Here is a 24,846-nt window from a genome sequence, read left to right as displayed (position 1 = left end):
CACGGCTGTCAACAGCTTTATATTTAACCAAAGCCACACTTCCCAGTTTGCTCCTTTGTACCTCTTCTTATCTGTTTATCTTATTTATCCGTTTTCTTTGGATGGGATCGTCTTTGCAGAAGAGCAGAAAGGAACAAAATGCAGTGTACACATGTGTAGCAAGAATGCTCACAAAATGAACAGGTCTCGAGTATTAAGATAAAAGATCTCGGTTCTAGCTGTAACAGGAGACACGTCAGGCATTCCCTACCAAGAGTTGGGAGGTTAGGGGGCACTCAGTACTTTTTTTTTTCTGGTACATAAAACTGAGTTGTGGAAAAGCCTGTCTGGGTGGCAGAGCTATTGCAGAGACCACCCTCTTTACGTCTCTGCTGAAGGGTCTGTACATTTGCATTTATCACTCTCTCTTCTGATTTTTATGGTCTGGCTCGAAGGTTTCCTCCCTCTTTAGATTGTGATGAAGATTTACATTATTTGGATTTATATTTAGGTTGTTACGTTTGCAATGATAACACGCTCGTCCATTGTAATGGTTGTTAAGCTGCAGAAAATTAGTGGTTTTTGCACCTTCACCTCCTTTATTTGCGTTGCTTTGCTGCAGAAATGTCAGAGATGAATCTCCGCACCTGTTCTTGCTCAATGACATATTTCCAAATAGGCTAGATAATTTATACTGCTCATCTTGATAACACTTTTTTTAAGAGTGAAAACAAGAAATTCATAACCAAGTCCAGATGGATCTGGTCTTGTCTTTTTCCCTGCACTGAATCTGATTCTGTCTCGCATTTTTAGAGGCCTTACTGTTCATCTACAGTGCTGAGGTGAAAAAGATTAGGCTAAGCTGAAGTAAATTATCAGCATTCGCCATAAATTGCAGGGACGTGTGTGTAACTTCACCGCGGGCCTGTTGAAAATGTATTTCATTACACAATTCAGTGTTTTGGGGCCGGGCTGTGAGGTGCAGCGCAGGGCTAGGATTCAGTATGAGCGCATTTCTGCTTGCTGCATATGCACAGGGTGCCTCGAGAGGACAAAACTGTGCAAAAGGGACCTCTCTTTTCATTTTTACGATTTTCCTTGAATCCTTTGGAGAGCGTGGAAAGACAGGCATGTTTATGAAGGTTTCCAGATGGTCCGCCTTGCACCCCCAGCTTTTCTTTTCAGTTCTTGAGCCATGAAGGATTAATCAAAGTCAGTGGTAAGGGCTGATGGCTAAACACTGTGGCTCTCACTAACCCAGAGGAAACCTCTGTTCAACTTACTTCAAGTCAAATTCAGCCCCTGGGCTACAGTACTGAGGAAAGTTGAAACCCAAGGTTAAAAACCAAGCACGCTTAACGAAACCTTGGCTACACGAGTGCAGATAAACAAACTCTGCCCCCAATTCTGTTTAGCGGAGCAGCTGATGTCCTCCTCAGGTTAAAGGAATCTGTATTGCGTCCAGCAAGGAGTCAGCCTTAATGAATACACCTGAACTCTGGTCCCCTTTGAGAGGCGGGGAGGGGGATTGCGTAGCGTGACTGGAGACAGACAACACCATATGGCACGAAAGGCAAGAAAATGCAGCAGAACAAACTCATGAACTTTAAGTCATTTGGACTTTGGTATTTATGGATTCTCTGTAGAGATTAATTATCCGAGTTCCCTTTTGTTCTGTTTTTAGTCAAATGCATTTCAGCGATTCAGTGCTTTATCCTGCACAAGAAGGCTAAAAAGGATTTCTGATTGCTGTGATCAGACAAAGTTTTTGCCTTTTTAGAAACCATTTTTAGCTTCATCACTATCTCCTGACAGATGCAGATGAAAGCGGCGAGCTGAAAAAAAGGACGACAGCTCGAAACAAGAAAAGCCAAAAATAAATAAATAAGATAAAATCACAAAATCTGAGTTATAACAAAACTGTTCATTTCTGGATAAGACGACTCTATTTTTGTTAATAGAGCTACCCGCTGTTGTGCTTCTGTTAATTATCACTTCAGACACTGGAGAAAACAACCCTTCAGTTGACAGGAATAACTGGAGCTTGTGGAACAGAGGGGCTTTTTATTTATTTATTATTTTTGTTAGTAGTTAATGAAACAGATTGCTTGAGTAACACCGTGTCTTTCTATAAAAAAAAAAATACAAAAATATATTACTGATGTCAGTTTTCTTTAATAAGCACATGCAAAGGCACTAGCACTCTAACCCAGCTGAACAGCTGCGCTGCATGGCAGTGATGAACACATACAGCCTTCGTGACACATGTTATTATTCCAAATGTCAACAAAAATTGCAGTGGTTTGTTCGCCGCAGTCGCGCTTGATGATTAGAGGTGAGTCCACCGCAGATCATCCTTTGTCATTCGGTGCTGTTCGCACACCATAAAACTGTAACCTGAACCCATGTAATTATTTTATCACTGAATATGTGCAAGATTGTGAGGATCATTTTTAGTCCACACAAACAGAACGCTCTTCAGAGGTCAGAGAGATGAATGATGCAAAACTGATGTGATTTATTGCAACTAAACAATGAAACCCTCAGAAAAAAAGGAGAAGAACAAAAGCCAGTGAGGATTATGAAGCATTTCAGTCCTTTTAGATACAGCAACTGAGATAAGACTGTACTCCATACGTCTTATCTCAGGATGACAGTATGCAACAGTAATTAAATCTGTTATGAGTCCATAAACATAAAGATCAAGCTTTGAATTATTGCTTTCTAGTTGGTGGTCTGACCAGTTATCCAGTCCATTCATCTTTTCTGCTTATCCCATTCTGGGTCACAGTGGGTTTGGAGCCTATTCCAGCTGTCGCAGGGTGAGAGGTGGGGTACACCCTGTATGGGTTGCCAGTCTGTTGCAGAGCTGTCGTATAGAGACAGACAGCAATTCACATTCAGATTCACACCAGCAGCCATTCTGCAATCCCCAATTAACGTTTTGATGCATGCTCTATTGGAATCACCAATCATCCTAACTGCATGCATGTCTTTGGACTGTTTGAGCAAGCCAGAGTATGCGGAGAGAAACCGTGCGAGCACAGGGAGAGCATGGAAACTCGGATTCAAACCAGGACCACTGCTCCACTGTGCTGGCCCCAACTGACTCAGGGGGAAAAAAAGGCTTTTCTGCATGATATTGTTAAGTAGTAAAAGAAAAAGATTATCTTCTCATATCAAAAGAAACCATTTGGAGTTGTATTGCAGTTCTTTGAAAAATAACTCAGTCTGTTACCAGACCAGTTATCTCCTCTCATTTACAGAAATGTATTCCTAAAAAGTCAAAAATGTTGTACTTATGCTAACTATATTTCAGTAGTACAGCGATTTCAAACACTTTTTTTTCTTTAATCTGCATCACACACCCTTAAATGAGATGTTCTCTGTTGTTTAAATGTGTATCTCTAACCAAGTCAATAAATTGTTAGGTCTTGTCATGAGTTTTAATCTCATGTAAACATGTGGTGCAGCCTGAGTAAACACTCTATTGGCTGAAGTAGATCTTAGAAAGAAAACATTGCTCTTGTTTCATCTCTGGAACCGAGTCTGCATGTACCATTTCCTTGTATGGGTTTCCCATTAAGTCAGATAACCATCACCTGCAATATTTTTGTGGTAGTCTTTTTATTTTTTTTCCCCCCTCATTTTATTTTCCCTGCTGCACTTGATGTACGTCCTTCCTGAAATTGTGGCGTTGGCGTGACGTGACCCGAGCCTTTTCTTGTAAACATATCGAGGTGGAGCAGACAACGAGACTGCTTCAAAGGCGTGTGTGTGCGCCCGCGTGCGTGTGACTGGATGGTCGTTTACTGTATTAATGCAATGTTTCTTCATAGTAGAGTGCCGAAAGTTTTATTTGTTATAGGAACATTTAAATCATGTGTTTCCAACTCTGGGAGGAAGGTCAAAAACATTTCAACTACAGCATATTTAAGTCTTCACCCTTCATCTGTACCATACCTTAAATGTTATGAATATGAATATAGATATTGCAGGAATATAAATATATATACAATTTTATATATGTTATATAAACTAAGGAGCTTGGAAAGAAAAAGTGACTGGGCTTCTTTAAGTTTCTTGAAGACGTTTCACGTCTCATCTAAAAGGCTTCTTCAGTTCTAAAGCTAAATATTGGAGAGTCCCAAGTATTTAAGCCCTAGTGGGAGTTGTCCCTTAAGAGGGTCGTTATCCACTATTGTTCATGTTCCTCATCACATGAGCCAAGGTGTGAAAAAGGGAGTGGGTCATTATCATCAGAGGTGAAACCATGGAGAGCCTTACCTACTGAGATCAACTGACACAAGATGTGAGTGGGTGTTAAAAACTGGATTGTGAGCGGCAGATGGTGTTGTAAACCTCCACCTCTGTTCTTCTTTCACTTCTCTTTCAAACCGCCCGTCTTCTCTGTCCAAAACATTAGTATCCTCGAAAGAGTGACCTTTATCCTTTAGATGCAGGTGTACAGCTGAGTCTTGTCCCGTCGAGGTGGCTCTTCTATGTTGTGCCATGCATTTATGACGTGGCTGTTTGGTCTCTCCAACGTAGAGGTCTGAGCATTTCTCACTGCACTTCACAGCATATAGTATGTTGTTTAGTTTGTGTTTGGGAGTTATGTCTTTGGGATGAACCAGTTTTTGTCTGAGCTGTGGCTGGTTGTTTCTCTGATAAACCTGCTACATAAAGGATGACAAATTGGTGTCTGACCTTCTTTACTGTGCATCTCTGCAAATTTGATGAAAGCCCAGTTGGGATAACTACATGTTTTAAGAGTTTTCTTTACATGTGTGTGTTCCTTTTCTTGATTACTCCAAGTTTTTGTTCCAGAGGGTGATTGGAGTTAAAGAGTAGGTACTGGTCCATGTGTGTGGGCTTCTGGTAAACCTCAGTGTTAAGGTTTCCATTTTCCTCAATGCTCACAGCACAGTCCAGAAATGGCTGTTATCCTTTGTATCTTCTCTTTTGAACTTTATGTTTTTATCCACTGATTTGATGTGAAGAATTAAGGATTCTACTTTTTGGGTTTCGATTTTGATCCAGGTGTCATCCAAGTATCTGTACCAGTGGCTAGGTGCTGTCCCTTTGAAAAAGCCAAGAGCTTTATTTCCCACTTCCTCCATGTAAAGGCTGGGGACACTGGGGAACACTCATGTTTTTGTCTGTAGAAACCCTCTTTGTATTTAAAATATGTGGTGGTAAGGCAGAGATCGCTATCTTTTAAGAGAAGAGAGAGACCACATCAAAGGACACAATGGTTTCATCTGGATCCAGTGTACTTTTCTGAACCTTGTTGGCAAAGTAGGGGGAGTTTTTGATGTGATGGGGTGTGTTCCCCACAAGAGGATGGTGACGAGGTGCTTGGAAATGTTGTAGGTGGCTGGGTGGGACTCCAGGGTATAACAGGGTATAGCATCCCTGGGTACAGACAGTGGTACGTAGTAGGGCTGCACGATTAATCGTTAGAAAATCGCGATCTCGATTCATACTTATGTGCAATCTCATTTCCAAATGACAACGATTTAAAAAAGAAAAAGAAAAAGAAAAAAAAAGACAACGATTGTACCGCATTTTGATCCGGGACGTAATCTGCATGAAAACAAGCGCTCACTCTTCCTGCTCAACAAATGACAAGGGCGGAGCCTTATACCACGTGATACAGAAGCTGTGCGGTGTGATGCTAAAATTAGCAGGGAAAAAACAACGGAGAGCACGTCAGGGATGACGAGAAAGTGACAGGAGAAAATCCTTCCGGTCAACCACCCAAACATCAATAACGGGAACCTTATACAGCGCTTCCCTATACCCGTCGAACTTCCGCAGGCACAAAGAAATTACGGAGGCTATCACTTATCACCTGACCAAAGATATGGCTCCCATCAACACTGTGCAAAACGAGGGATTTAGGAAAATGATCAACACCCTAGACAAACGCTACACAGTGCCGTCCCGTAACTATTTTTCTATTGTTGCACTACCTGCTCTATACACGCAGTGTCGAGCAACGGTGGAGACGGAATTTCAAGCAGTACAACATTTTGCGGCAACAACAAAACGTGAGACATTTGTTGTTTTTATGTTTATTTATTGTTTTTATGTTCAGTCTCAATTGTTACGAAGTTGATGTGCAGTTAATAAGTGCAATAAATATTTATACTGGAAAAGAAAATCGTGAGAGAATCGTGATCTCAATTCTAAGCCAAAAAATCGTGATTCTCATTTTATGCAAAATCGTGCAGCCCTAGGTAGAGTGGTCAATGGCTTTATCATTTTTTCAAGTTGTTTTGGCAACTGATGACTTTCTTTTTGTAGTTACTTGGGGGGTCTCATCTTAAGGCTTCATTGGTGTTGTTGTCATGCCTTGGCACATGTGATGAGACACATGATCAATAGTGGGTCAACAACCCTAAAGGACTAAAACCCGTGACTCTCGACCATTTGGTCTTAAAACTGAAGAAGCTTCTCGGATGAAAGTGAAGCATCTTCAAGAAACTTAAAGAGGTTCAGTAGCTGTTTTTCCAAGCTCCTTAGATTACCATGGCCTGGATGACTGAGAACCTACACAGACATATGTTATATAAAATGTTTTACTCCAGGTGCATTCAATTTCTCTTAAAATATAAATATCTATTTTATTGACAGAAGGCATGATGATGGGAATAACCAAACAGTTTGGTTTTGCAAAAAAAAAAACAAAAAAAAACTATAGCTTGCTGGGCGCAAAGCTAGCCTTCAGCATTTCAGGGTTTTTAGATATTTTACTGCAGCTCAGCAGGGTTTTTACACATGCTTTTGTCAAGTTTACAAGTTTATCATAAACCCTAAAGTGCACGAACCTATGATTTATAGATGCATCAGTTCAGGTCCTGTGTGTTGGCCTTTAACTGCCGTAAACCTTTAAATCTGACACAATTTAAAACACTGAGTCTCCTATTGGTGTTTTCAAGTTTTTAGTCTGCCTCTGAAATTAATTGTATGTTTCCTATTTAGGCCGTCCTGCTCACAAGCTTAAACCATAACTGTTATGAAAATAATACGGATAGTGAGGTTTTTGTAATTTTACACATGATCATTTTACTTTGTATCTCGAATGCCGTAAACATCAACAACTGTTTTATTATACGCTTCTGCTGACGGTGTATATGTGTATGCTTTTTTAGTAAGAATTCCTAAGCTTTCTGTACACAGTGTGCAAAAACTGGAACTTTTTCTTCACTTTTCTTAAAGCAGAGGGTCTGCTATGTGGGAGTAACTGGAAGACACAAAGGAAAGAAGGGAGGACAGCAGGGAAAAGGAGTAGGGGAGGATAAAACTGGGACACTGTGCTACATCATAGATGTTGATGACTGAAAACCAATAGTAATGTTAATGTTAGGATAACTGCAATCTTTGAAGCCCACTGAAAGCAGTGCTTGAATCCTGCTAAAATATGTAAAGTGACCTTTTTCTTAAGAAATCATCAATTCCTCCATGCCAGTAGGAGTATGTTTATATAGATCATTTATTAAAGTTATACAAATGATACTTTTATATGATTCATTTAAATTCATTTTAAACATTTGGCAGAGAATAGATTCAGTAAAATAGAAGTAGATAGTTTTCTGAAAGTGGGATCAACTCCAGGAATTATTTTTTTTGCCAAATTGTTAAGTCATCATTAAACACTTTCATTGTTTTGATATATTTAATGAATCGTTGCAGCGATATTAGCGTGTAATTTCCTTCAGTCAGTTGGATTTGCTGTTCTTCTCACTGTATGGAGTGTAAATTGTGGTCTGCAGGAATTTTTCTGCTCCTCTAGGAAGCCCCTTAATATTGCAGGTGGTGTTTGTTGTTTAGGTAAATGAACCTTGTCGGCTGAGGAGATGTGTGGTCTCCACCTGCAAGCATTCAGCTGTATGGCAATAAAAATATAAGCCCCATGCTACAGCTGTCCAGATTTAAAGCCTCTTCGCAAACTGTAGCTATTTATCAAGTTTAATCCAAAACAGGGATTTTGGATATATTGTTTAAATGCCCTCATTCCAGTTAGCTTACACAGGGCTGATCTTCACTTTGAACATTTTATAACAAGGAGTACAGCTAAGAAAATAGCGCCTTTACCCGTACCAGTATACCTTATTTTGGTTTATTTGGGGTTTTTTTAAGTCATTTATTTCTGTATAAAAATAATGTGATCTTAACAAATATAGGTTTCAGTTAGTTAAAATGTATCTAGCAGCCCTATTAGACAAAAAATATGTGTAATTTTGAGATTTTGCATCTGACTCTTTTTATGTGAAACAGCTCAACTAAGTGCAGGAAGTTGTTTTTTCACTTTTCACTTTTTCATTGAAAATGATGACAAAGAGGGAAAAAAGGTGACTACTGTGGAACTAATTTGGTATGACCAGTAGCAAAATAAACATTGACAGCAGAACTTGTCCACGGTTCAGATATAGGCCTTGATCTTTCCTATGTGAAGTCTGCATGTTCTCCACCTCCCCGTGTGGGTCATCTGTTTTCCACCCGCAGTCCACCCACATGCACGCCAGGTGGACCGTAGATTATCTGTGACTACGAGTATCGTGGCGTCCACCCGTCCTGTGGAGACTGATGATCTGTCTACGACGCTCCTCTGATTTCCACTGGTGCATTCTGGGAAAGGTTGCAGCCTTGTGCAGCTTGTTTGTCCACATGTTCCTGCACAGGTTTTGCACTTGAATCCTGCACGAAGTTTCCATTTTGAGCGTGGGAGGTTTTTTTTGTTTTTTTAAAAAAGGGTTTGCCCGACAGCTTTTTCTGATTTTTTTTCCCCTCTTTTTTTAATGAAGTGTTTTACGAACCAGTCCTCCAAGTGAGACATCAGGTGATGAAGTGGTTCTGATCAATGGGTAAACCTGGAAATATTTTAGGAATATTTGGACCTATGATAATAAATAGGTGTGGTGTTGTCTTGGGAGCATTACTTTTTTTTAAGGAATTTTGGCAGAACAGCGTGACATCGTAAATTTACCGTAGTAAAATTTTACCTCTAAAATGAAATGCTAGGTATAAATAACACCTTTTATCGACTTATCTCATCGCGATTTAACCAAGTGAATTTATGTCTTTGTTTGTTCATTGAATGGATGGATGTTGTACTTTATTCACAAAGTAATTTTTGCCCAGCAATGACACGCTATTTGATATATTTTGGTATACTGCATGTGTAAAGAACAAAACATTTTTTGGTTATATAGTGTTCTGATTTATTCGTGCTCTTCACTCATACTGGCAATGACGCACAGACTGATATCATTTGTTTGCTTCTCTATCCTAATAAGCATGGGAATTAACCTCTAATGTAGTAGCCAAACCAGAGGTGAGCTTCTGCAGTAAGCAACGCACTTCTCCAGCCGGAGGGTATAGTATGTCTTTACGGAAAACAGCCAATCTGGCATGTGAAGAAGAACGTTTTCACGGGACTCTATGTACTAGATTAGATTAGATTAGATTAGATTAGATTAGATTAGATTAGATAGAACTTAATTAATCCCTCGGGTGGGTTCCTCTGGGAAATTCGATTTCCAAAAAAGCACAGCACCGACAGAAGTTAGAGTTACAGAATATTATATATATATATATACACACACACACACACACACACACACACACACACACACATATATATATAAATACAGAGACAATATAAATAAAATATACGAAGGGGATAAATAGAATAAATAGGAATAAAAAAATAAAAAATAAAAATACAAGTGAATTGCACATTTCAAGTATTGAGGTCTATTGCACTGTTGACTATTTACAAAAGTATTGCACAAAAGGTATTGCACAGTGAGGTGAAGAGGCACTACAGCTTAGTTGTTCCCCCCTCCTTTGTCCTCCTGTTTCCCCTCCCTCTCCCCTCCAGGGAGGAGTTAAACAGTCTGATGGCGTGTGGGACAAAGGAGTTTTTAAGTCTGTTAGTTCTTGTCTTGGGGAGAAGCAACCTGTCACTGAACAGACTCTTCTGGTTGTTAATGGCCGTGTGCAGAGGATGCCTGGCATTGTCCATAATGTCCATCAGTTTCTTTAATGTCCTTTTCTCTGCCACTGTCACCAGAGTGTCCAGCTTCATGCCGACCACAGAGCTAGCCCTCCTGATCAGACTATGTACGCCCTATTGCTTTGTTCAGCATTAAGAAGATATATAGCAGCCAGGTGCTGCTAGTCAATTGAACATGATTAATTGATGTTCAGTTAATGTGTGAGCACCTGTATAAAAGCAGATGTTTTGGAAGTTTGCTAGTTGCTAATGTTAACAGTAAGCTATAATCTTCCTAGAAGCAAATGTCCCAGCAAATACTTCAGAAGAACAGACTGTGCAATGTTTAGAGAGATTCGAAAAAATCCAAAACTAGATCTCAGACTCCAAACCTGAGTTGGCATGTTAACTGGTTAAGTTCATGGCAGTACAATACACACACACACACACACACACACACACACACACACACACACACACACACCTCATACGCACTGTCACTGGTGGACCATGACCACCTCTATGTATCGGTGTTCTAGACTAAATGTGAAGCCATCTGTCTGACAGCTAAAGCTTGGCAGAAAGTGGGTTTTGCAATAAGACAATAATCCCAAGCACAGCAGCAATTCTGCAACAGAACGGCTAAAAAAGGACAAGAATCAAGATGCTACAGTGACCTAGTCAGACCAAGTTCAGACCTTCACGCGATTGAGATGCAGAATGACATGAGAGACTGATAGAGGCTGGGATGAAAAGTATAAAAGTATAGGATGCAATTAATTCAAGGTATTGCTGCTAAAGATGTTTCTACAAGCTTCTGAATCAGGGAGTGTGCTTAGTTTTCACAGGACTGACATTACTTACAGTAAACCCAGTGGCTATGCTTGATAAAATGAGTGTCAGGCTGCTGAAGCCAATATATTGTCAGTGTAAAACTCTTACCAGCCGAAGACTTCTCTATGCCTAACAGCCACATTCTCCCAAGGTACTAACATCGTCTGACAGCAGGTACACAATTTCCATCACATGTCAGTATCTGACATGTGAGGTGCACTCCACCCTTCTCAAGCCCAATCCTGCCACAGTGAACCTTTCTCAGCACTCTCATTCCTCTAAACATCCCTATTTTGATTCCGATGAGCAGACTTCATCCCAAACAGATATCTGTTCAATGGGGGGGATTAAGTGCAGATACATGACATTTCAGGCCACTCCAAGGACCTGAGTCGAGGCATAAACACCTCCTACGCTACTTCAGGGAAATATTTATCTTTGCTCATAGAACTTGTTGAGATAATGTCAACACTCCTTTTGAGAAACAATTACATTTGTACATGAAAGACTAAGAGTCCTTGTGGAATTACAAGTGTGGCATTTAAGTAACTCTTTAAGAAAAACTAGAGATACACACATAAAAGTCATATTAGTCTTGCAGAGATACAAGAAAAACTAACAAATTTTTATTAAATGAAAATCCTCTTCATGTTCATTTATCATGACGTTTCCTTGTTTTGACTGCAAATTATTGTTTATTCATCTGGCTGTGGCTATAAAGGAAATAAAGCTGACGTTATAAAGGATCCACTGGGTCAGCTGGAGGTAATTTGTCATTTTCTTCTCTGTGTTTTTTCTCAGTGACCACAACGCTATCTCCAGGCTCAGGCCATGCCAGAAAATGCAACGACACAGAGAGAGCCTACTGTGTGAATGGCGGCGACTGTTACTTCTTCCATGGTATAAATCAGCTTTCCTGCAAGTGAGTAATCGCTTCTATCCTTTTCTTTTCAAGTATTTTTCTTCTTGGCCGTTGTTGTTTGACAGATGTTTTGTCCCACAGTCCAAATTAGAGGCTCTTTTACGGCATCTTGACTTTGATAATCATCTTCAGCTATCTAACTACAAGTTTTTACCTTGCTTTTTGTTTTTGTGGTATAGCTCGATTCCCCTTCCTTCTTTCAGCAGCAGCAGCGACGCATCACAGGAATATGCTGCCAGTTTGTCTAACTACCCACCTGTTGTGTATTTTAACACTAATAATGGAGTGAGGCGATGGTGTGCTCATCCTTTTAAGTCATGTTTAGTGTACAGGAGGGCCGCACATTAAAAGGCTTTTCAAAATGTCATGAGTCACTGGTTTAGTCGCGAGCAAATATTTATGCCTGTTAGAGGCCCCCAATGAGGTAAATAGAATCATTGCTTACATTTGGCAAAGGGGATCAAGACCTGTGTGTAAAGTGCGTTGGAGGAACCATGCATCTTAGCTTTTCAGGAGGAAAACAGGTTGACATTATCACGGAAACAACCTTTTTTTTCTTTGACATTTACATGTGAGTTTGTGTTAGCCTCGAAATCAACATTATTTGGGACCATGTGCACGAGAGGTTAAGCTAAACAAGTGGTTTTCTTTGTAGAGGACTAACAGTTTTTGTTGTTTTTTAAAAATTTATTTTAAGAGATGAAACAACCACTTTCTTGATTAGTCATTTAGTAATCAGAAAAACGCCCAGCAACTACTTGCATTAACTATTACTCATTTTTAGTCATAAAAGCCAGATGTTCACTGGTTTTAGATTTGGGAATGACTATTGGCTGGTTATCTGCTGCTATTTTAAAATAAAATCATTGATTTTGGGCTGTAGATCAAACAAAACAAGCAATTTCAAAACCGTTCCTTTGGAAACTGTGACTGTTATTTAGAGTTTCTTACATTTATTGGACCCAAATACAGTTGTATTCAGAATTTTATTTACACTCAATATGGGCATGAACGTCATGGTAATTTTGGCTTTTAATGATTTAGTTGAACAACATACATCTTTCATGACTTTAAAAACAAATATTTGGTGCACAAGTTTAAATTTATGTAAGATTTTCACTACCTTTCCTACGTACATTTGGTTAAATGTACATTAGAAAGTTACACCTCAATCAGACACTTTTGGTAGCAGTTAACAACCTGGATTAATTCTGTCTGGATATTTGACCACTCTTCTTGGCAGAATTGGTAGAGTTTGTTTAAAGTGGTTGGTTTCCTGGCACAGGCCCAACTTTTAACTTCACTTTTTGATGTGTCTGTGGGATCATTTTCTTGTTGGAACATGCAACTGTCTACACGTTTCAACTGTCTAGCTGTTGATCTAAGGTGAAGGTAGCAGGTAGTCCTACTTCTATATTATTCCATTCACTTTGTGTAATCTACCACTGCCACTGGTGAGTGCATGTAAACCTTTGAGCACAGCTGTATGTATTAGTTAATCAAAAGGAAAAAAAATAGGTTACCTTAGTTGTAAAAATCAGTTAAACCTTATTGTGTAGTTACAAAACAAATGACATCTGCTTGCATTGTTGTCAGATATTCTGATGTATTTTCTCTTCAACCATATGCTAACATAATCCTTTTGGCTGATTTGATATAGAGCTGAAACACTAGCAAGGCTTTCTGTGCCCAGTTGGCCGCAGGAAGAATGCTCGACGAGCAAGCAGGACATGGCTGCAACAGCCGTTCAATACGCTGTGTACAAATTGGAGGCAGCAATAACTCAATTGCTGCAGCTAATTCACTCACGGCTGGGGCATGGGTCCAGAAAAGTTGGATAATGCAGTGGTGAAGGCCTGCAGGGATTTGTTGCCCCACAGCCATCTCATTCAATATAGGCCAGGCTTCAGTGGGTATTACTCTCTGGCTAAACAAGTCCTGCAGACAGCTAGTCCTACTTTTATTCCCAGCTCCTTCACTTTCAGATAGAAACTTTTAGGTTGAGGTAAGGTGATGTGATAAGGTGAAATGATGTGAAGAGTGTTGAAAGTTGAAACCTGCTGTTATTTTCATGCAAAGCATGCATAATGTGCAGAAAAAAGAACTGTATTTGTTAGTTGTGTACATTCAGTCAGGACCACTGCAGCCAAAAAGGGAAAATAATTATTTCCATCTGCAGGACTCTGGCGTGCAGAAGATTATTAGTATGGCTCTAATCTGGGACTTTTCTACACTTTTAGTTGCTTACAAGGAAGGTGAAAGCAACTTAAATAGGTACCTCATATGAAATTTGATGATTGAACATGCAAGAATATCAGCTTAAGCATAAGGTGAAAAAAGCTGGCAGTGAGATCTTCTGATGTGCTTGGATTGCAAGCCAATCTTGACATTGTGGCTTCCCTCAACTAATTATGTGCTTGTTATATTTTTGAATCAGCTGAAACGGCTCGAATAAAGGTGCTCAAAATTTGACTGAGATGGTTTTAAATCGGGCGTATACTCCACAGGTCTCACAGATCTCCTGGGTAATGCTCGTTACAGATACCTGATTTTTTTTTTCTGTCTTTCAGTTTGCTTCCTACTGTCTGACCAGCAGTCCAAATCCAACAAAATTACGTTTATAATGATTCAAAACAAGGAAAAGCAGCAAACCATCAGAGACACAGTGATTAGAAGTTTTACTATTATGTAATAAATTGACTGTTTCAGTTCTATACATGATGATACAAGTACAATGAAAGTTGTTGAACAGAAGTGTCTTCCTAAGAGAACGATAGTTATCACTTCTTTATGGAACTTATTAGAAGGGTAATGAGTTGAGAAAGTTCAGTGTATCTACAGTTTGTAGAACATTTTCATAAACATTGCAAAGTGTTTGTTTTCCTCCTGAAAGTTACATGTTTATTTTCTGCACCTCTGTGGTCATTTGCACCCCGTGACAGTTTATTTCCTTCATCTTTCAGTCAAGTTTCCTCGACCTAGGTGGCGCAATTCCCCCCCCCGCCCCCACCCAGTTAAACACCATCACTCAGGATGAGTAACTCATTGCCGAATATTTATGGTGCTCCCAGGAGGCACTGTGTGGACCCAGTAAATCACATTTGTTGGATCAGTGGTCTAGTTGTGGCTCTGGGTAGATTGTTGGTGGCCCTGAAAAGACCAACTTCTCATCCAAATTGAGATTATAATGAGGAAATGTGGTTTAGCCCAACGCTCCTGATGGTGATGATAGTCTGTCCTCAGTAACAAAAACCTAACGCAGCCACACATTTGAAACTTTGGTCTTGACGCTGACTTCAAAGAACAGCTGAACACATCCTCGCGTGTTTACCAAGAAACATTTACATATTCATTTTTTTTTCCTTTCCAAGCTGGAAATTAAAATTTGGGATTTTATTTCCTTATTTCCTGATCTGACTGCTTTAACACTCTGTGCTCTGGTATCAGTTATAAAACAGTCACGTTTGCAGGTTATGGATACATCCACAAGGATTCCAACAGGCTCCAAGAGAAAGAGAAACATTTCCCAACTTTCAGCTCTGTTTCACTGCTTTCCAAGGAATGATTTATTGATTACCTATAAAACATTGCCTGGTTTATCCCAAGCTACATTCTTATTCTCCATACACTCATGAAAATTGCTCTTCTCTCATCCCATAGACAGAGTTCAGAAAGCCATGGGACTGTCAGTATCCTGAATCACATTTATCTCTTTTTATAAAAGCCCATATTATTATTATTATTATATGTCATTATATATGTTTTTTTTGGTTCTTTCTCTTTTCTCCTTCTTCTTTTTTAATTCCGCTGCCAAGATGAGAGCCCAGGCTGAAGTATATTTTTACCCTTTTTTGTTTGTCAGTGTGTCTGTAAGGGGGGGGGAGCTGCTAGCTTATCAGAGAGATGCAGCATCTGCTAAGCATTACATTTTTGTGCAGATTGAGATCAATTTAAAACTGCGAAATTGGGCACGTTCATCAGCAGAGGATGCCCTCCTTGCTTTGTTTGCACTTTACTGTGAGTTTGGTAGCAGTTTTTTTGTTGTTGCTGTTACTTGTTTTGTTGTGTGTTTAAACATGCTGTGACATTTTGCAGAAATGTGTGTGAAGGGATTCAAGCCCCTGAAATCAACGTCACTCTCTGTGTGTTTTTTTTTTTCCTTTTCCATAACACTTGTCTGCTCCTTCCCAGATGTCCGGATGGATACTTCGGCCCTCGATGCTTACAGACTGAGCCACTGCGGGTGTACATGCCCAATCCTTTCAAAAGTATGTTCAAATGATATGAGCAGCTGACAACAGAGACACAGTTGTCACTGGATTACCTCTGTGGACTCTTGCTGCCCTCCTCATCCCCCCCCCCCCACTCCCCACCCCCCCCCCCCACCAGATCTCTTCCTCTTTCTCCTCCTCTTCCTCCTTCTCAGGTCAACACGCATTGAGCTGTGCACTACACCATGCACACGATGGTGTCATCCAAAGGGAACACTCTGCTTCTGCTGTCTGTAGATGTTCTGTTGTTCTAATTCTGTGTCTCTCTTCCTCTCTCCCCCCTCTTCTCCCCCCCTTCCCTTCTTTCTCACTTTTTCTTACTCACACTGTCCTTTTCACTCCACTCTCTCCCCCTCTATTTTCTTCCTTTCTCTCACTCTTTCACCACCCTCTTCCTCCTTCTCTCTTTCTTCGGCTTTGTTTCTTTCCATCAGGTGTCCAAATGACTTTACTGGTGATCGCTGTCAAACCTACGTTATGGCCAGTTTCTACCGTATGTCAATTTCCTCTTCTGTCACTGTCAGTCTGTCCTCGTGTCACGCGTGCATGCTGGGTGTAGAGACCGCATTAATTTCCTGTTATTACCTAATAGTTTTGTCTGTGTCTGCTCTGGTGACTCATTCACAAGCTGGCATAGATTAGTGGAGTCTGTTACTGTGTTTGGTCTGCATGTAATATTGTGTGCCCTTTGACTCAGTGCAGTGCGTTGCATGCGCATTCGCAGAATAAGAGTTCGTAGCGAGGCCGACAGCAGCGAGTCAGGGTGTGAGTTTGCTTTGTGCAAGTTGATTTGCACATCGCAAGTTGCATGTAACGACACAGTCTAATGGCAAAATAATTACAAAAGGACTTTGTTTAGCCCACTTACTAATGATGCCTGTTCTCGCAATCAGCTTGAAACATGCAAGCACGTTTGACCCTAAGTAGAGCTTGTATGGAAAGCCAGGCCCAAACAATTAGTCGCAACTAACAAGCATGACAAATGACTGGCTCTATCAGGTGGAGCACTAACTGATAACAGCAAGCTTGTAAAGAGCCCTTATTTGAGAGGCTGCAACCAGCTGAAGCTGAAATGATGGTGCATTTCTTTCTACTAGGATTTATTAACTATTGATAAACAGGTGTGAAAGCGTAACCGTTATCATCAATATAAAGATCAAATATGAAAATGAAAAAACAAAATCACACTGATTTGATTTGATGTCGGAGATAATCATGGATTCCAAAAGAAAAGGCCCACTTACCGCAAAACTTTACAGCACCTGCCTCGCATTAGTTCAAAATTAGCCAAGATGGTAAATGTGAAGCACTATTTGTTTAACTTTGAGACCAGTGGATAACTTGCGGAGGACCTAAATCACAGCCAGCCTGTAGAAAACACTAAGCTTTGTTAGGTCCACACAAGAACATTTAGCCAATTACATCTGCTATAACACGCTGATCCAGAAGAAACAAAATGGTGTTCGCACGACAGATAGTCCAAACACTGTACTGGAGTGCCATGTCAAGCAGCTTTAGTAGCCTGGGGTTAGAGAACTAAACCCTGCACCATCCCACACGGCAACATCTGCAAACACATCTATCAACTGCGTTGTTATACTAAGATTAGAGGACGTTTTGTGGACGACTATGGCCTGATTGATATTGCCCTTAAGGGTTTTAGCTTTAAAAACCAACCACATGGTGGGGATTCTTGTGGAGCGTTTAAATGTCAGTATTACTTGATTGGTGATTACTTGTACAGTGAGAGACGTGACATTAATGAAACGTAACGACTGAAATTTCAAAAAGTCTGGACTTGATTCTTTAGGGAAAGCACTGCATGCACAGGGTTCAAGTATAAAAATGATATATAATTAAATCCAAAGCCTGTCATTTATGCTGGATAATGGCAGCATCATGCCTTTGCAAGCCCATATGGTTGCGATTTAATGTAACATTGCATTCAGAAAATAACAAACTGCATCTGCGTTTGGAGTTTCCTAATGCTCATCCCTGTAGTCTGACTTTTCAAGCTTACACATTCTGTTTGTTGTATATTGGCACAGAGTACAATACCCCCAAAAAACCCCTTCTTAAGTACAAGTAATTTCATCTCACATTAAGTTGTAATGCACTGTGCTGAAATTGCTTGTTTTTCTGGCAGAGCAGACAGTGTTGTGTGGGAGCTTTTTTTTCCTCCCCCGTACACTCACACACTTTTTCTACATTCTGTTTAACTTCAGCGCAGCTGTGCATCAAGGACAGCGTTTATTTCCTGTTCTCATCCAGCTACACAAGTACAGACCAGCCTTGTATTATTTGCTTTGCATGGTTATACAACCAAGTAATCAAAAAACAGACAGAAGATGATAAAAACAAATAGTAAAACAATGAGAGAGAAAAAAAAGCGTGCACCCTCTTTCCGTTACAACACTATCATGGGAACAGCTTGGCTTTTAGTCTTTACAATCAAGTAGAACTGCTAAAATTTTAGTTTAAAAGGCAGACCCTTGTGCTCACGCACATCCGTTTCATAGTTAAAAACCTGCGTCCCGAAAGGGGCACCTCCCATCCCCAGGAGATAAAAAAGAGAAGGAGGATGGCTTTTTTTCTCCTCAGCCATAAGTGCTTGGATTAAATAAGAGCATGTTGTCATAAGAACAGCTGGGAATTGCTTTAGCCCAAGTAAAGCAAGTGAGGAGCCAGAAATATGGACTTGCTAGCTGGTACGACATCCCTGTGGCCTCTATCTGCCATACAATATAAAGTCAAGCCATAATTCTTCTTATTCTTCATGATTATTCCAACACAGTGCACATACACTCCTTTTAACTTGCCTGTTCATGTGATGGGTGTGTCCTGGAATTGACAGTGTTGCATTTTTAGAAAGCAGAAAACTGAAAGCACAGGTAATCTCGGTAGATGACGCATATTTTCCCAAACAGTTGCTATGCACCTAATATCCCATTCCCTTTTAGGATTTTGTTTGGTTATGCAATGATATGGCGCTCCATAAAACATAAACCTCAAGACTTACTTGTAAAACATAAAACTGTGGCGCAAGATAAATACAGTCCCTCAGAAGTGGCTGCATGCTTGGGCAAAATTCTGCATCATTGCATTTGGAAAGAAAATAAGCGGGGTTAATTCAGCTCCCTCACGTGCCACCGGAGACGCTACGTGTGATTATAAATGGAGACTGAGGATGACAAAGCCGACAGCGGTAGTGACTCCAGGCAATCTTTGGTTGTTAAGATTACGAGTACGTCCTGTTTGTTTTTAGAGAGCCGCAACTATTGGTAACAGATCCGCCACGAAAGCAGAACAGGCTTAAATAACCCTACACCTACCACAGTGGGTGCATCTATAGGATGTGCTCACCACTAGCACCTGGTTGCTGTCAGGGATCAGCCTTTTATAGGAGTAATAAACACTAAGCGACTCACACAGGGCCACGTCATCTCTCCTTTGATCATATCTGGAAACGTTCCCTTTACTTGGCACTGCATTATTACTGAATTGGACCAACACAGCAACTGGTAACATGTATCAAAAAAAGAGCGAAAACTTATTACTTATTGTAAACTTACTGTTAGTCAGCTTTTTCAGCTAACTCAAAGAAAATTACAAAAAAAGGAAATGATCTTGTTGAGGCCCCGTATGCTGAGATATAGAGTGGATATAATTTTCAAGCAAGAGCAGAATATTGTAGTTTTATTAAGAGTATTAAAAAGTAGTAAAAAGAAATCAAAAATCCCTTTATTAGAATTAGTAGTAGTGATATGTGGTAGTGATACTGATACGTAGTGTGGTTTGAAGTGTGTGTTGCATGCTTGTGTCTCGTCTTAGATAGTACTGACCGTGTCGTGCTGACAATGACCAACAAGTGTTGTGTAATGCCAATTTGTACTTGCTCCACTTCTATATTAGAAGGTGCCGCTCTTAATCTGGTCTTTTGTTTCTTGTGTCTCTCCCCCCCCTCTCCCACCCACCTTCCAACTCTCTGCAATGGCAGAGCATCTTGGGATTGAATTTATGGGTATGGAACAATCCATTTTGATTCTCAGTGCTAGCATAGCTACTAAGATGTCGTTCATTTTGACATTGCTCGTGTTCCGTCTGTGGTGTGACCATATCGTCCCCCGATTAACAAGTCGATCTCACAAACAATCATGCCATGACTTATTACGGCGACGAACCCTCAGTCAATGCAACTGATCCTTCATCAAACATCATTAACATGGATGTAATCGCCTCCACCTCTCATTCGCGTGCAATGGAAAAATACCATTAACTCAGTTTCCATCTCACTTACAAGAGCATATTTTCCCCTTGGACTTTAGTTCCTCATTCCATCTGTAACAAGCATGATCTGTCATGTTTGGAGCTATACCCAAGGATTTGCTCAATATTAGGATCTATCTTTCCGACCTTCTTGGTCTCATTTCTAGCGTCTCTTTTTTTTTTCTTTGATATGCCACCTCAGTCTTTCTTTTTATGTGTGATCCTGACCATGCCTCTTACATCATCTCGTCATTAGTGTAGCTGAAATGTAATGTCGGAGTATAAAACATGACACGTTTCTGGTTTGGATCATCCTTCAGGGATGCTGTAAAATGCTGTGATGTGAGCATGCCATGCTATATTTAGAACCTACACTTTCTCCTCTATCAGACACTCTTTCTGCCCTCTTTCATCGTCAGCCTTTGTTTCCTGCTACCTTTTCCAGAAAAGTCCTCTTGTGGTTGGGAGTATAAAATTAATAGTAGATCTCGCTGCTTCAACTACACAAGTGCACTCTAGTAGTAGACCATAAGTGTCATTAAACTAACACAAGTATCGTTTCCTCTGTTTCAAATTCAATATCAGTGGCTAAAAGCAATATTGTTGAAATATCACTGAGTTTGCAGCTAAAAATAAACTGACTTCAGTGATTTATTTATGGCGTCAGAAGGTTGACACAAATTGGTATGCTGATGTAAAATGGCTACTGGTGAATGAAAGGAGGAAACCTGAGATGGTTGCACAGATTCAATTCATTCTTATTACATTATTAATTGGGGACTACACTGCCTCCATTATTTCCCCCCAGGGGAAACAAAGAATCTACGTCAACCTTTTACAAGCTCTTCTCTGGAAAAGCAAAAGCATCAATCAAATTTCATCTTCATTTCATTTCTAATTTCTCTTGTTTGACAAATTTTTTTGCAAAATTGTTGTGATCTCATCGTTGTGTTTCACTGAATGCCTGAGCAGATGATCGCTTCTGTAAGTGAGTGAGTGAGATAGTAGACCACCAAAGACACCAAGACTAAGACTTGTTATTGAATATTTTTCATTTTATCATGCATGGTGCAATTTAAAATAGCTGGTTTTTAGAGTTGTTTGATCGAACAGTCTAACTCTCCAACAGTCCAATGCCCTTCCCCCACCTACGCCGCCTTACTGCAGCGCAGGGAGCAGCAGCAGCATCTGCTGCATTTGTGATTATGCAAAAGAAGAGGTTTAAGTGTGAAGGGAAAGGGGGGATGATGCTTCATTCTGCTCAGGATTTAGTAAAAAATAAAAAAATAGATGTGTAGATGTGACACCATAACCACCTTAAAGAAAAGAAGCTAATTTTTTTCCTCTGTCATTTCTGTGTGCGTGTGTGTGCGTGCGTGTGTGTGTGTGCGTGTGCGTGCGTGTGTGTGTGTGTGTGTGTGTGTGATGTTGACAGAGGCAGAGGAACTCTACCAGAAAAGAGTCCTGACAATCACGGGTATTTGTGTGGCTCTCTTGGTCGTGGGCATCGTGTGTGTGGTTGCCTACTGTAAAACCAAGTAAGTCCAGATGATGAATGATTTCTGAAGATGTACTCCTGCTCTTTAATTTAATAAATATACAAAACCGTAAATATTCGTGTACTTCCCAGTCCTTGTGACATTCAGCAGGTGGAAATGATAGATTATGTCTTAAAATACACCCTTACTTTATTAGGCATGTTTAAATAGTTACTGTAGGTGTTACAGTAAATCAAAAAGACTTAATAAAAGGTGATTAAATAATAAGGGAATGACCAAGATGTTCTCAACAGGAAACAAAGAAACAGGATGCACAATCATCTGCGACAAAACATGTGTCCAGAACATCCCAATCGTAACTTAGCTAATGGACCCAATCACCCAGGACCCGGCCCGGAGGATATCCCTATGGTAGATGTATGTTTCCGAGGATTCCTTACATTATTGCAGTACACACAGACTAATTTACACCACATGGATTTTGTTCTTTACAATCGTTTTTGTTTTTCACTCTCCACCTGCAGTACATATCAAAGAATGTCCCTGCGACTGAACGTGTTATACGGCCTGCTACAGAGGGCTCATTTCCTGCCAGTCATGCCTCTTCCAGATCTCACAACTCTTCCACACGAGCTCATTCATCAACTCACAGGTGAGCATCCAGCACGTGCGTCATCATAACTGCCTCTTGCAAATAGGGAATCAATCACAAAGTGATAGAAGAGTTTGATTCATCGAGACAAGTTCCTATATTTAAAGGGCACACTCGGTTTTAGTTGATCATTACAATCCGATGTAAGTAAATTGTTAACAGTGCAGAGTATCTGAATAGAATCGTTAAAAAACACACACCAGGAGTCTCGCTGCTGCAGAGTGAGCCAATTGCTGGTGAGGTAAGACAGTCTGTCTGATTTCTGCTGAAAAAGGCAAGCTTTGTTATCTGTAACAGACACGATTTTAAATTTGTAAGTGATCTAAGATGGGAAAAAGTAGTGCTGGCAGAGGAGTCACAGCTGAAAGTATTACCAGGATTTCTCACATGGGAATTTGCAAAGACACAGAGGCCAACGAGTGCTGAATGCATTAGTCTGCACTACTGAAGATTTGGTTTTCTTCTGTTGTTTCTATTGGAAAGCTCTTGTGGACTTCTCTTCAGAAGCAACTTAATCAAAGGGTTTATGACTGACCTGTCGCTGTGAGGGACTAAGTTTTCATATGCAGGTTAGAGAGGAACAGGATCAAAAGAGATAAGAGCTGAATATCTTGGTACTTTTGCTAACGGATCATGGAATTGCAGTTGAATTGTGGAAATGTTCTTCCTCCAGAGACAGCCGCAGATTTGTTATCAAGCACTCTTTCAAAAAAAAAGGACAAAAAAGTGAAACTTGGACATATTGTGGGGTGTGTGCATGTTAACACCTATTTTTTTTGTCTTTTTTTTATTGTCAGACATGAGGAACGGACATGGAGCCTGGAACATTCTGACAGTATCCTCTCTGACTCGCCGGGAATGATGTCATCATCCGTGGGGACCAGTAAATGCAGCAGCCCTGCGTGCATGGAGGCTCGAGCACGGCGCGCTGCACACTGTGGTTACTCTGACCCCCATCGGCCGAGGCTGCAGTATGGGGACTCCTTCGACTCGCTGGGAGACTCTCCGCACAGCGACAGGTGGGGACCAGACCTGTGTGGCTGATATGGCACTGGGTTTGTCATGAATATTTTGAGAAGTTTCCTCTCTCTGCTGGTTCTCTCTCAGCCTCGAGAGGCCAGTCAGGGCACTCTGAGAGACTCAGTGGAAACTGACACACAGCAGGCATGATGATGAAATACGCTAAGGTAGGCAAGAGTGAGAAACAGTGCTCATTTCAATGGGAAGAGTATTCCCTGGCCAGTATGCAATTCTAATTGGCTAGTGTTCCCTTTTAATGTTATTTTATTTTATTTAAGGGATGGTGTGACATTTTGTTAAATACACTTGTCTGCCATTTTGCACAGTCAGATTTAAACTCACTTAAGTCAGAAATAGGACAGGTTTAGTGAAAGCTAGCACAAAGAGGAGATTCAGAAACAGTCTGGCAGATACGAAGAAATACGACTTTCATCACCTCCACAGCTGTATCATTTTTATTTCCTGTACTTCATGTAAATATGTCTGTACCAGAGGCACAGAGAAATTAAAGTTCTCACATGACAAATCAGATCAGACCTAAACTTAGATCTAAATAGTGTGCATCTAGGTCTTTCTCTTTATGTGTGTTGCAATTCAATAGTAGTCAGCGTTACATTATTCTGTTGCCTGATTGTGGTACCTAAAATCCCCAAATGCCCTCCTCGGTCTCTGCTGATATTTTGAATTCCAGCACTGTTCACAGCTGACAATCCATCGCTCAGCAAGCCTAGATTAGCAGTGAGCAGAGAGGAAATTTGGGAATTTGGGGGCATGGTTGTTTCTACTGCTTCAACACAACTCCTACAAAGATTTTTAAAGACACTAAGGTTAAGGTTTCTCTCTTCTTCTTCTTCTTCTTCTTCTTCTTCTTCTTCTTTTTAAAACAAATTATTTCTTAGTATGAAGACCTGCTATAAAAGGGTGCTTAACATCACACTCTCAAACATTTTTTTATTCAAATGAAAGTCATTAACGGTGTTGTAACATAATGGTGATTTGAGCCTATGGTCTGCTGTAAAGGTATTGCAATATTTATACAGTGTTACGCACAGGGTAGCTGCATTATTCCCAGGAAAAAAATACTGTATTAACTGAATGTGTTCTAGCCCTTACTGCTACATTACAGCTTCACATTACTGTAAAAACAGACTTTTACTATAGTGTAGATTGTATCAGTGAGCTTTAATGCTCCTAAACATTGTTGTTCAACAAAGCAGCTCTACAGTAAGCCATTAGGAGTTTTAGAGATCATTTCTTCAGCGGCGATTATTGTCTGTCTGTTTTACTAAAACAGCAACAGATTGTTTTGCTGCCGCAGATCATTTGTGACCTGTCAGTATGAATTGCATTTTCTGTGACCAACAGCAACTGTGAGTGCTGCCAAGCTGAAACTGAAC

The 24,846-nt window shown here is 40.3% G+C and overlaps 1 protein-coding gene across 7 annotated transcripts in view; it reads left to right on the top strand.

The window, feature by feature from the left end:
• nrg2a (neuregulin 2a) overlaps positions 1–24,846 on the top strand; it is a 79,501-nt gene that overhangs the window by 49,552 nt on the left and 5,103 nt on the right. For 3 of the 7 annotated variants that reach the window (XM_082548531.1, XM_082548536.1, XM_082548535.1), the window contains exons 4-10: positions 11,621–11,741; positions 15,933–16,009; positions 20,010–20,033; positions 21,714–21,816; positions 22,071–22,194; positions 22,302–22,429; positions 23,227–23,448. In XM_082548531.1, coding sequence (XP_082404657.1) covers positions 11,621–11,741; positions 15,933–16,009; positions 20,010–20,033; positions 21,714–21,816; positions 22,071–22,194; positions 22,302–22,429; positions 23,227–23,448 — 799 coding nt within the window. Of the gene's footprint in view, positions 1–11,620; positions 11,742–15,932; positions 16,010–16,446; positions 16,506–20,009; positions 20,034–21,713; positions 21,817–22,070; positions 22,195–22,301; positions 22,430–23,226; positions 23,449–24,846 lie in introns of all 7 variants that reach the window. The other 4 variants (XM_082548532.1, XM_082548537.1, XM_082548533.1 and 1 more) reach the window with 3 other exon arrangements.

The sequence above is a fragment of the Aulonocara stuartgranti genome (assembly GCF_965226115.1).
Source record: "Aulonocara stuartgranti genome assembly, chromosome: 10".
NCBI classification, from domain to species: Eukaryota; Metazoa; Chordata; class Actinopteri; order Cichliformes; family Cichlidae; genus Aulonocara; species Aulonocara stuartgranti.
Note: the sequence above shows the minus strand (reverse complement) of the source record. Positions and strands in the feature narration are given on the sequence as shown.